The sequence below is a fragment of the Telopea speciosissima genome, unplaced genomic scaffold, assembly GCF_018873765.1.
Source record: "Telopea speciosissima isolate NSW1024214 ecotype Mountain lineage unplaced genomic scaffold, Tspe_v1 Tspe_v1.0017, whole genome shotgun sequence".
NCBI lineage: Eukaryota > Viridiplantae > Streptophyta > Magnoliopsida > Proteales > Proteaceae > Telopea > Telopea speciosissima.
Window position 1 is genome coordinate 129,745 of NW_025317353.1, and position 13,302 is coordinate 143,046.

Below are 13,302 nucleotides of genomic sequence, written 5' to 3' on the forward strand. Positions count from 1 at the left end.
AGATTTGCTTAAATATATTTTTTTCCCACTACTTTGCCTGCAGGCGGGATCATTTTTTCTCAAGAATGCGGAAGTTGTGGAAAAGGACATTCCAGCAACAGAGCTGCATGAGTTATTACTGCTTTCCCTACAGTGGTTAAGTGGAACCATGACCCAGTCCAATCCGTAAGTGACCTCTTGTTTCTGTGATGCTCCTTCATATTTCGACTTTGTTCTCATTTTTTCTAACTTGAATATTCCAGAGTGTATCCTTTGCATCTGCTGCGCGAAATTGAGACTAGAGTATGGCTCTTGGCGGTGGAATCTGAAGCACAGATGAAGAGTGATGGAGAGTTCCATCCTGCCCGGACCCTAATCAGTGGAACTAACTCCAGTATTATAGAACGGACTGCGAGTATCATAACAAAAATGGATAATCACTTAAATGCAATGAGGGCCAGAGTAGCAGAGAGAAATGATATGAGGGAAACTAACCAGATCCGTAACCCACATGCCTTGGATGCCAGCTCTCCTCCCACAAGTGGAGGATATACAAAGATGAAACGGAGAGCCAAAGGCCCTCTGCCATCGCGGCGGTCATTACTGGACTCTGTGGATAGAAGTGATCCTGATGACAGTCTTGGTTCTTCACTAAATTCTAGGAGCAACACTGAACCAGTTACCAGCTGGCAGTTGCAAGATGAGAACATTAAAATTGAAGCTTCATTTTCAAGATGGGAGGAAAGAGTAGGACCTGCGGAGTTGGAAAGGGCTGTTCTATCTCTGTTGGAGTTTGGACAAATAATTGCTGCTAAACAGCTTCAACACAAGTTGTCACCAGCGCATGTCCCATCTGAATTCATACTTGTGGATGCTGCTTTAATGCTCGCAGGTTTTTCAACTCCTAGTAGCAAAGAAGTATCTGTGTCAATGCTGGATACAGAAGTCCTTTCGGTTATTCAGTCACATGATATACTCATTGACCACCATCAGATTGTTCCCCTTCAGGTTCTGATTTATGTCTTTCTAAATTTGTTTCTATGGAGCAATTTCTTTGTTCTTTTATCCTCCTTTAGTCACAGTAGAATTTTTATCAATGGGAAAGGGTTTGACATAACCCCTAAACAAGGAATTGAATTTCCATTTCACTCCAGATTTGGTCACTTGAATTATTCTTGGTTTTGGTTTCAATTTTGATTCAGTGATTTCAACTGAGATTACTGTACTTTTTATATTGCTTCAGTCAATTTGACTGAAATAATTTCAGTTTCAGGGCCAGTTGAAATTGAGATGTTTTTTTAACCAAAATTTGATACTTTGCCTCTCATCAAATATGAGAATGAAAATAGAGAGGAAAAGAAAGCAGATCTAAACCCCAAATATGAGAGGCTGAGGATTATACACCTGATAACAGACTTCCACTTCCTCTAGAGTCGTTAAAAGATGGCCTTATAAAGTTTTTAAAGATCGAGGACCAAATGGAGATTAGATGAAAAGCTTTGTGAATCACCATCAATTCTAGAGAACTCATCCTCAAACATCCTTCCATAGAATCTCATCTAGAGCAAACAGACACATCCTCCAATAGGCCTTCCTCAACCACAAACCAGTAAAGAAGTCCATCCATTGATTAAGTTGAGGCGCTTTCTTGTAAGGATGTAGGAAACATGAAACAAAACCAGGAAGTACAAACATACTCCTTGGAGAGGGAAGAATGCGATAAAAGATGATACATCCTTTTGTCCTTCTCTTTGAAGGAAGCACATTGTCACAACCCGCCCAACAAAAGCCCACGGGCCTAACTTGCAAGCCCATGGACTTGAGCATTGGGCTAAGACCAAGTCCATGACCTAGAACTCTCTACACTTGAAGGGAGTCTAGATATGTTCTAGGATGGTTAAGGAAAGTTCTTGAGAAGCTTCTAGAGAAGCCTTGTAAATAGATAAAGGAGGAGACTTCTAGAGATCTCCAAATAACTAGAATCCTCCACAAAAGGATGGGAATGTTCTAGTCCCTTAGACTAGAAATTTCCTAACCATTGGATAGATGACACTTGTAAAGATCTTAGGCATTCTTTGGGTTCTTGGTTACCTATAAATAGAGGTGGCCTCATTTGGCCAAGACACCAAACAAGTGAGCTATCAAGCATTGTAATCAAAGCTTTTGAGCAATACAAGTTCATTCTCTCAAACTCTCTCTTGTGTTCTCTAAGTTCTCTTCCCAAGTCCCTCAAGGAGTGGAGAAAGGCTGACTTAGTGCTAGCAAGAGTGCTAAGTGCCAGCGCGGTTGCTTAGAGAGGTCCAAGTCCGTGACAATTGTGGTATCAGAGCTTCGGTTGCAAGGGAACATACTGGTGGAGATGTCTACTAACCCTTCAGAGGTTGTGGACATGTTGGTGAGCAAGCAAACCCGTGGAAGGGAGGCCGTTCCCAACAAGGAGAGGCGAAGAGGCAAAGACGAGTCCTTTGACATTGGTGGAGCTATGGAGCAACGCCTAGCTCGGGTGGAGCTAGCAACGGCCGAGGTGAAGGAGCGCCTTGATGTTGTAGAGCAAAGCGGGGAGGAGGTCGAAGGCCACATGATAGAGCTCAAGGAGGAGCTTGTGGGTCAAATGGAGGAGCTCAAGGAGTCCCTACTAAGCACTCTCAACACCATAGTGCATGCCCAACAAGAGGAGTTTGCCACCTTCATGGCCCAAGTATGGGAGGCATTGGCGAAGATGGACGCTCGCATCGACGAAGTACAACCAGATTGGGCAATGTGTAAGAGGGCAGCGTCCGGGGGAGCCACTACCTCTCGTGAGGTGCCTAGGGTGGAGGCACCAAGGCCCAAGCCATTTGATGGGAAGAGAGACGCACGGGAAGTCGACAGCTTCTTGTGGCACATGGAGAGGTACTTCGAGGCGATGGCACTCGAAGACGAGGCAACAAAGGTACGGACGGCTACACTCTACCTCACCGATATAGCGACTCTATGGTGGCTCAGATGGCATGCAGATATCGAAAAAGGTATGTGCACCATAGATACCTGGGATAGTTTTAAGAAGGAACTTAAAAGGCAACTCTATCCTGAGAATGCTACCTTCTTGGCAAGAAGGAACATCAAAAGGCTCAGGTATATTGGGTCTATTTGGGACTATGTAAAGGAGTTCACCATACTTACACTCGATGTCCCGAGTATGACCGATGATGAATTATTGTTCAACTTCATGGATGGTCTCCAAAACTGGGCTGCGCAAGAGCTGCAACGCCGTGGTGTGCAAGACCTTGCTTCAGCCATAGCAGTGGTAGAATCATTAATGGAGTTCCAAAGAAAAGACAAGCCAAGAAAGAGCAATGGTGAGAACAGTGGGGGAGACCAAGGTTCTGATGCTCATCATCCCAAGGAATGCAGTAGCAAACCCTCTTCAGGCAAGGAGGGTAAGCCTCGACATGACAATAAGGATAAGTTCAAGCCCAAGGACAAGTGTTTCTTGTGTGATGGGCCACACCGGGCTAGGGACTGCCTAAAGAGGAAGGCCTTAAGTGCCCTATTCGAGGAGAAGAGTCAAGAAGAAGAGCCGATTCTTATGGGTTCCCTAACGCAACTTAGTGCCATCAAGGCCAAGACGGAGGTCCACTTCTCCACAGAAGGGGTTGATGTATGTGGAGGTACACATGAATGGGAAGCCCACACGTGCCATGGTCGACACAAGTGCTACGCATAACTTTGTCTCAACAGAGGAGGCAAAGAAGCTTGGACTTATGGTGTCCAAGGAGGGAGGTTGGGTCAAGGCTGTCAACTCCCAAGCTCGTCCCATACAAGGCATAGCTCGAGGGGTTGAGATGCGAATGGGAACGTGGAGAGGCACCGTGGATCTATCATTGATGCCCATGGATGACTATCAAGTGGTGTTTGGCATGGATTGCCTTAGAAGGTTAAGGCCATACCCATGCCATTCATCAACACGGTTTGCATCATAGAGGAAGATGCTCTATGTATGGTCCTGACGGTGCAAGGGACCAAGGAAGGCCCCAGGCTTTTGTCAGCAATGCAACTAGAGAAGGGAGTCAAGATGGGAGAAGACACCTACCTCGCCGCATTGCTCGAGGAGAAGGAAAACAGCCCCATGGAAGCACTACCCAAGTCAGTTAAAAAGGCCCTTGATGGATGTAAGGACATTAGGCCATCAGGGATGCACAAACAATCACCACCTAAGGGGAAGGTGGATGTGGCTCAGTCTTGTAAAGACAAGACCAAGAAGAAGAGAAGGGCTGGTAAAAGAAGGCGACCGACAAGCTTCAAAGGCGGGGCCTTAGTGCTCGTCAAGTCCCTAAAGGAGGTGTCCAAGGAAAAGGCTCACCAATACACTGGCCCATATGAGGTCATAAAGAAGAGACATAGAAGACTCAAGTTGTAGCTCAATGGACGTTGCTACTTCGCACGAGAGGAGGCTATACAGGCGTTCATGCAGGCCATATACAAAAGTCCTCCAAGAAGGGGTGTCGCCAACTTAGGCGGGGAGAGTGTCACTGCCCGCCTAACAAAGGCCCACGGGCCTAACTTGCAAGCCCATGGACTTGAACATTGGGCTAAGACCAAGTCCATGAACTAGAACTCTCTACACTTGAAGGGAGTCTAGATATGTTCTAGAACCTCTAGAAGCAAGGATGGTTAAGGAAAGTTCTAGAAAAGCCTTGTAAATAGATAAAGAAAGAGAAGACTTCTAGAGATCTCCAAGTAACTAGAATCCTCCACAAAAGGGTGGGTATGTTCTAGTCCCTTAGACTAGAAATTTCCTAACCATTGGATAGATGACACTTGTAAAGATCTTAGGCATTCTTTGGGTTCTTGGTTGCCTATAAAAAGAGGTGGCCTCATTTGGCCAAGACACCAAGCAAGTGAGCTATCAAGCATTGTAATCAAAGCTTTTGAGCAATACAAGTTCATTCTCTCAAACTCTCTCTTGTGTTCTCTAAGTTCTCTTCCCAAGTCCCTCAAGGAGTGGAGAAAGGCTGACTTAGTGCTAGCAAGAGTGTTGAGTGTCGGCGCGTTTGCTTAGAGAGGTCTAAGTCCGTGACAACATGCTAGAATCCTCATCTTTTATGGGATTAGGTGCTTCAAAAGTAAAGTGCCATTTCGAATACAATCTTCAAAACAATTTTTAGTATTAGAGTCCCAATTGTGAGAGTCCTTGCAGAACTTTGGGACAAATTCACTGATTCTGAGATCATCTGCATATAATTATCCATCAGATTAGCTGTCTTTTCCAATATGTTATTGTTCATGGGGAACCTCATTCGGAAGAAGCTTGTTTTGTTCATTTCCTCTCTAAAGGAATTTAATATTTAATAAAATAAATATATATTGTTCATTTCCTCTCTGAAGGAAGAAATGTATAAACTTCTTCAGCAAGTGGATTACAATCATCTGGGCAGTGATTTGGCACCTACATAATGTGATATCCACATACTGAATTGACTAAGCTTCGTAGAACTAAAACTCGTGAGATCTCGCGAAATCTTGACCGAGATCTCGGTTTTCCAAGGGGTCGAGACGAGACGTAATACGAGTTCTAAAAGTGCATTATCTCCGTCAAGATCTCGGGTGACTCAATCTCGGGTCGACCCAAATCTCGACCCATCTTATCCATTAAAAGTACCGTATGATGCAGCACCAAGTAGGAAGAAGAAGAAGTCCTGAACTTAGGATTTAATCAGGGAGCCATAGGTTAGGTTTATTTTGCTTGCATTTTCCATACTTAGTTTATTTTCTGTTTTTTTAAATTGAACCGGTTTAAATTGGTTGCATCCAATTGGTTCAATTGGTCTAATTTAAGTGAGGTGCTCCTATTGGCTAATAGGTTCTTAAATCCTATTGGCTAGTAAGGAATCTTCTTTTAAATCAGCAGTTTTAAGTTAGAATCTTTTAATTTAAGTTAATAGGGGTAATTAAGTCTTTTCAGGGTTTTAAATTATTAACTTTGTTTTAATTAGGTCCCTTCCACGATTTTAAGTGAGGAGCTAGTTAGATTGTATTAGGAATTGGCTTTGGCCTTTAATTATAAAAGGACAAATCGTGGGAGGCTCCCCCACAGTTGAAATTTGAAAAAAAAGAAAAACAGAATTGTTGGCTGCCGATTGCTGCTGCTGCTGCTCCTCTAGAGTGTTGCCTTGTGGTTCTATCAAGGAAGGAGGGCAGGTGGATCTCCTGTGACTCCTTACGCCGTAACAGCTTGGAGTTTCTTTCTCTGAAGGTGGCTCTATCCTTCAACCCTGTTCAAGCTGCTCTCAGTGGACTTCTGCTGCAACTTGTTAATCAATTTATTCTTCTAATCCTCTATTCCCTCCCCCAATTGATCCCCTTTTATTTTATTTGAATTCCCCAAAACCCTAGTTAATCTTAATTCTGTCCAGACGTGTTCCTTCATCAGAATTCAATCAAACTTAGACCACAGCCCCCCATACCACTACCTATACTCAACCCAAGCTGTTGTCCCTGTTTTTTTCTCAAACCCTAAAATCCCCCAACTACGTTAAACCCCCAAAACCCTAATTTTCCAGAACTAGAACTTCCAACCATCAAAACCCTCCCAGATTTGGATCGAACCTTCTCCTCCTTGTTTAGAAAACTCGATCCCAAGCCCTGTCCAAAACTCCCATTACCTTAAATTCAACCAATTTTCTAAAACCTAAAACCCGAAACCCTAACCCTAAAATTTCAGAATTTTAATAGTTGTTTAAACCTATTCAAACCTATCCCATTAGCTTCCTTTTGACCTGCACATCATTACTAAATAAAACCCCAGCTCAAATCCCTAATTCTAACCCTAGTTCTGCCCTAGTTTACCTATTCTGTCCCAATTGGCCAGCATAGTTAACACTGATTTTACCTGGCTCCTAGTAGGATTGTCTCCTATTCTAGGACTCATTACCGTAACTCGACAGAACTCGAGATATTTTGATCGAGTTCTGTCGAGACCCTCATTTCTTCCCATGTGATGGCTGTGAGCTGCTGCTGCCTCATTTTGCCTCTGGATTTCAACGGACAACCTGCCGGAGAGTTGATTCAGCTACAGGTGGTGGTGCTGGCATGCGGAGTGGTGGTTATTTTGATGATTGTCATGAGGGGACTAAATGCATGATTCAATCACATTTTATGTGATGATAGTTGTAACATTGTTAAACAGTTTGATGTATTACTTTAACATTTCTAATGCTTATTTAAATTGTTTTACATTAATTGAATGTTTTTTTTTTTTGGTATATAAATATCTTACCAAACCCCAGGAGGGGGCAGGGGAAAAAAGGGGGGGAATATACAAGAGAAGAAGAAGGGGGAGAGGAGGGGGGGAAAGAACAATCAACCTGACCTACGCAGAGGTGGTTGACTGCAAAAGATGCAAATCAAGACCCTAGGAGACAACAATATGCCTGTTCCTTGGGGTATCCAAAAAATGCCTATGACGAATGCAATTAAGCTTAGAGGACAAGTCGAAGGAGATGGCTTTCCAAATCAAATCAAAAGATCGAGAATTGTTTTACAATAATTGAATGATTGTTTTCTACTACTAAATTATGTGTAGAGTAGGGTATTTTAGTACGTCGTCACCTACCAACCTAGGGTCCGAAGTGAAACTCCTATTTGGACTTTGTTTTTGTAAAATCTGATAGTGTCATTGTGTTTAAATGGTCTAAAATAGGCTGACTACCAAGTTTCAGACCCAAACTAGGTCTAAAACCCACCGAAACCAAGTTTCGAGTTGAAAAAAAAAATGCACCAACTTGACCGAAATCTCGAGATATCTCGAGACAACTTGGTTTTTCCCAAGGTCGAGTTGGGGTCGAGTTCCGAATTTTAGTTCTATGCTAGGCTTATAGGGATGAATACCAAAATCACTTCCATGAAGACAACCTATTTGGGACTCACAGAATAACTGGATCTCTGTTCTAGTAAACTTTCTTTTCCTCCTCATCCACCCCCCACCCCTACCCCAACACCACCACCCCCCCCCCCAAAAAAAAAAAAAGAAGAAGAGACTTTCATCTTACTGAATTTAACATTCAGTACTGAAAATGAAAACCTTGAATTATTTTAGTATTGTCATTAGCGAACTGATGATGTAAAGTAATCAGGTATTCCCTCAATAATCTAAAGCCTCTCCATCACCCCTACCTCATGAATCTTCTAAAAGACATTTGCTTTTAGCCTCAGTCACTACAATGAAAAACTATTTACTGAATCTTTTAGGTGGATTGGCAGTGACTTATTCCTCACATCCTTTGTTTTGAACAGTCCTATCTTTTTGTCTTCTTCCTTTTGATGAATGTTTACAAGGTTCTAATATGTTTTTAAACTGTGAATCTTTACTTTGCTTGGTACTCTATACTCTGTAGCAAACCAAAGTCTATATGGGATAGGTGGGACCATCAGACTTGGGGAATGGTTCAGTGATCAGAGCATATTTAGGGATCATAGGGAAAGGCAACTCATCCCAAGAAGAAATCCTTTCTTATACATGGAATCAGGTTTGTTGGAGATTAGAGGACTTTCTACGGCTTTTTTTTTTTTTTTTTCTTTGTTGGGGGTGGGGAAGCTCCATTGTATGTCATAGGTTTGATGAAAGTGGAACCCAAACTTTGATGGGTGCTATCTAGGCAATTTAGGTCTGTTTTTGACAAGGTTGGACTATTACTAGAGATGGTTCAGCTATTGATGCAGAGTCATGGACTATGGCAAAGGTGACTCATCAAGAGCATAAATACAATGTCTTGCATGTTGCCTTTACGTTTGATAGAGATAAGATGGTGAGGGAAGATTGTTCTGCAAATATGTTTGTTTAAGGTAGACGACAAGGCAACCATGAAGATCTTGCTAATATTGGAGGCCTAGATTGGCTAACCAAGGGGTGTTAGAACCAGGGATTAATGTGTATTCTTTATAGTTCTCTCTGTACATTTGCTGGTCCCACCTTTTTTTTCTTGGTCTGTATTTTATCTTAATTGACTAGCCTTCTACCCTCATTATTCTTTTTGAATAAAGTTTTCTGTTATTTATCTATTAAAACAATAAAAAATTTTCTCCAAATTGTTTACTCCTGATTGCAGATCTTGGAGAGTTTGGTAACCAAGTTTACTGAAGGTTGGGGGCGTGGATTGTGTAAGAGAATAATAGCAGTTGTAAAAGCTGCCAATGTCTTGGGTCTTTCATTTCCCGAGGCGTTTGGGAAACAGCCAGTGGAACTGCTCCAACTACTCTCTCTTAAAGCACAAGATTCACTTGAGGAAGCGAAGCTTCTAGTGCAGACTCATTCCATGCCACCAGCCAGCATTGCTCGAATTCTTGCTGAATCTTTTCTTAAGGTGCTTCCCATTTGCCTTTGTATTTTTCTGCCATAGAACAATTATCTGGCATTTACAATTATATATTTTTCCAGGGTTTATTGGCTGCACACCGTGGAGGATACATGGATTCTCAAAAGGAAGAGGGACCGGCTCCTCTTCTGTGGAGAGTTTCTGATTTCTTGAAGTGGGCAGAGCTTTGTCCCTCAGAACCAGAAATTGGCCATGCATTGATGCGTTTAGTTATTACTGGACAGGAAATACCACATGCCTGTGAGGTATTGAATAAGAAAATGTGATAATTTTCTTAAGAGACATTTATTTATTGATCAATAATGGTATACTGATCATAAAGGGAAGTAAATGCTGTTGAAAATGTTCCTTACTAAGCTGATTAATGAAGCATTTCATAGATGCAGACATATCAAATTATCAACCATACTGTTAAAAGGGGGTGAAGAGGGGATAATATACAAACTAGTAATCTGATTACCTTTCATCCTTATAATTGATTCTTGGGCATTTTGGGTCTCTTTTGAAGAGATTCTGGATCACCAACTTGTGGGGCAATAAATAGTGCTTGCTTTGGAATCAGTAAGTTTCAAAGAAGTTACTCTTTCTCACTTAAGGCACACATCTATTCACCTTGTACGACCATGTCTTCATTAGGTGATGAATAGTGAGGACTCTTACTGAATCTCTAGAAACTTAATAACTCAGATTAACCAGGATCACAGTGATGTAACAATAACCAGAGTTGAAGGAAATTTAATAACTTGATATCAAGCAAACTGATGTGAACTAATATTCTGTTCAAAGATCACTTATGGTTAAGAACAACTCCCCAAAAGATGGACTTGATCCCATGGTTGGATCTCAAGAACCAGCATTGTTACAGAAGTAGCAAGTCAAGTCCTAGAAACCAGGAACTTAGATATCTCAGCCAATAAAGAACAGAATTGGGTCTAATTATGGTCAACAGTAGTTCTTATGTTAGTAAACAATATATAAGAATACGAAGCAGATCGGATAGTTAGATTAGGAGTTATAATAGTGTCCTACTAGAGATAGGAATGTTTAACACCTCCCTTCCGAGTGGCAGTATATCTGTCGTCCACAACATCCTGTATCTCATCCTCAATAGGTGGGATAAACTGGGGGTAACTGTAAAGTATGCTCTGTATCTCGCTTTTCCTAGTGGTGTTCCAAATAGTTCATAAGATCAGCCACGTTGAAGATGTTGTGTATGGCCTTGTCAGCCGGCAAATCAAGCACATAAGAATTTGGTCTTACCTTTTTAAGGACCTTATAGGGGCCCATCTTCCGTGGGTGGAGCTTCGTGTTGGTGCCGGGAGGAAACATCTTAGGAGCAATGTGAACCATCACCATGTCTCTAGACTGAAGAAACTCCACAAATTGTCGACAATGATCAGTCGTCGCTTTATAAGAGTTATTACTTATAATAAAACATCTACGAATATTGGCATGGACCTCACTGATATGGTGTATAAACTCATCCGCTTCGATATTAATGCACATGTGAGGCGGAAGGGGAACAGGATTGACAGGGCAACTTGGTTGAACTCTGAGAACTGTCTCAAATGGAGTACTACCCGTAGTCATGTTCACTGAACGCTTGTACCCAAATTCAGCGATGTCAAGAATGGACCAGCCAAGTCTTCTCATAGTCATTAACTAGGCAACGCAGCAAGTTACCCAAGCTTCGGTTAACAACTTGCATTTGACTAACTGCCTATGGATGAAAGGCTGTAGAAAAATGAAGGTTTGTGTTGGTCTTCATCCATAGAGTTTTCCAGAAATAGATCATAAACTTAATAACTCTATCAGATACAATCGACTTTGGAAACCCATGTAGCCGCATAACTTCCTTGAAGAATATGGTAGTGTTGAGAATGGAAAAATGGCTTGTGTCTAGTCGATCACAGCCTCTATTTAAAATAATATTAGGAACATTCTTGAATAGGTACAAGGACAGAATTACCCTTATGACATTTCTACCCTTAAACCCATATTACAACACTCCCCCCAAGTTGGTGCATAGATGTCAAACATGCCCAACTTGCTAACAATAAAACTAAAACTCCTACTACTAACTCCCTTAGTGAGAATATCAGCTAACTGATCACTGGACTGAATAAAAGGGACACAAACAACTCCTTGCTCTAACTTTTCCTTGATAAAATGGCAGTCAATCTCAACGTGATTGGTTCGATCATGTTGAATTGGGTTATGTGCAATACTTATTGCTGATTTATTGCTGGTTCGATCAGTGAGACTAGGATTCCTAGAGAAGCTAAAAATTCTTAAATTCCTGAAACCACAGGTTCTTTTTCTTCTTCCTTTGGTACTTTTTAAAGTACCTGTCTAGCTGATCTACATCAACCCTATGGCTCCTAGAGAACTCTACTTAAATAGAATTCCATTGTAGAGTAGGAATAGGATTCCCAGTGAGACTAGGATTCCTAGAGAAACTAAAAATTCTGAAATTCCTGAATCCACGGGTTCTTCTTCTTCTTCTTCCTTCGGTACTTTTTGAAGTACCTGTCTAGCTGATCTGCATCACAACCCTATGGCTCGTGACAGCCCAAGCAAAAGTTTCCACCTACTCTGGTTATCTCAAAAGTTCCAAGAGTTTAGGTATCCACAGCTCCCTCATCAATCCCTTGTAAAAAGACTTCAGCAGAAAAACATCCAATGTATTTTACTGCAAATTCTTTAGTATGAGGCCCCATATGTTGATTCTTTCTGCACTGAGGAGATAGGCATCAATGATCCCTCCTTGATGTAATTCCTTCAAAACAAGGGGAAATATGAGATCATCCCATTCAACCACTAAAAGCCTTTGGTGGTTGATAGTTTTTCTCTGGGGACCCATCAGTAAAATCTAGGGCATTTGTTATATAGTGGGAAATGGGAATATGACAGTAGATAAAGCCCATGCAAGGTACTAGTAGGAAATTAAGTAACTTCATATTTTTTGGGTGGAGGAAAGAGACAAATATAAACATTTAGGCCTGGTTGACCAACCTCTTCCGTATACGAATGGTTAGCTCCTATGAGAAAACAAACATTTATGATAAAGTCTTTGGTGGAATTATGTATTTTGCATTGTTTGGAGCATGGACATTTGTTTTTAGTGTCATCCATATGGCAGGCTGACACTTGTTCGGTTTGATACTAAGCATTGTACAAACAGCATTTACATCCCTCAAGTCTCTTGTTCTTTTCTTTTAACTGTCTAATTCTAATTGCAGTTACAAGTTCTATGCTTTACTCTGAAGTCTGAATCCTCTTTGTTATTTTATGGGATTCCAATTTCAAACAACCTAGCCTTGTGTTCTGTTGTTTGTTTGATTCACAGCAGTACTCTTTTTTTATATGCTTTTCATGTTCTCAATATATGTGTCTATAATTAATCAATATAGCTTTTATTACAATTTGAAAATGATGTTTCAGGTTGAGCTTCTCATTCTGTCCCACCACTTCTACAAATCATCTGCCTGTCTGGATGGAGTAGATGTTCTCATAGCCCTTGCAGCGACCAGGGTGGAAGCTTATGTGTCTGAAGGGGATTTTTCATGTTTGGCTCGCCTAGTAACTGGAGTTGGTAATTCCCATGGACTGCAATTCATTCTTGGAATTCTTATAGAAAATGGTCAGCTGGAACTTCTTCTTCAGAAGTATTCTGCAGCAGACACAGCAACAGGAACAGTCGAGTCTATCAGAGGATTTCGAATTTCTGTTCTTACGTCACTGAAGCATTTTAACCCCCATGATCTTGATGCCTTTGCTATGGTTCGTTTCTATACTCACATCATTCCATTCCATATTTGAACACCTTTTATATTTGTGGTAACATAGAAACATGCATAATTATTGGGGATGTGAATATACAAGAGCATGATAAATATGGTGCTAACCACCAATGGATCTTGATCATTCATACATTGTACATTTTAATTTGTCCAGGCCACTCAATCAA

General features: G+C 41.3%; 1 protein-coding gene across 3 annotated transcripts in view; it reads left to right on the forward strand.

Moving 5' to 3' along the window:
* The window catches only part of LOC122647289, a 99,003-nt gene that overhangs the window by 81,524 nt on the left and 4,177 nt on the right, over positions 1–13,302 (forward strand). For all 3 annotated transcript variants that reach the window (XM_043840706.1, XM_043840709.1, XM_043840707.1), the window contains 5 exons: positions 44–165; positions 243–987; positions 9,066–9,320; positions 9,395–9,577; positions 12,777–13,115. In XM_043840706.1, coding sequence (XP_043696641.1) covers positions 44–165; positions 243–987; positions 9,066–9,320; positions 9,395–9,577; positions 12,777–13,115 — 1,644 coding nt within the window. The remainder of the gene's footprint in view (positions 1–43; positions 166–242; positions 988–9,065; positions 9,321–9,394; positions 9,578–12,776; positions 13,116–13,302) is intronic.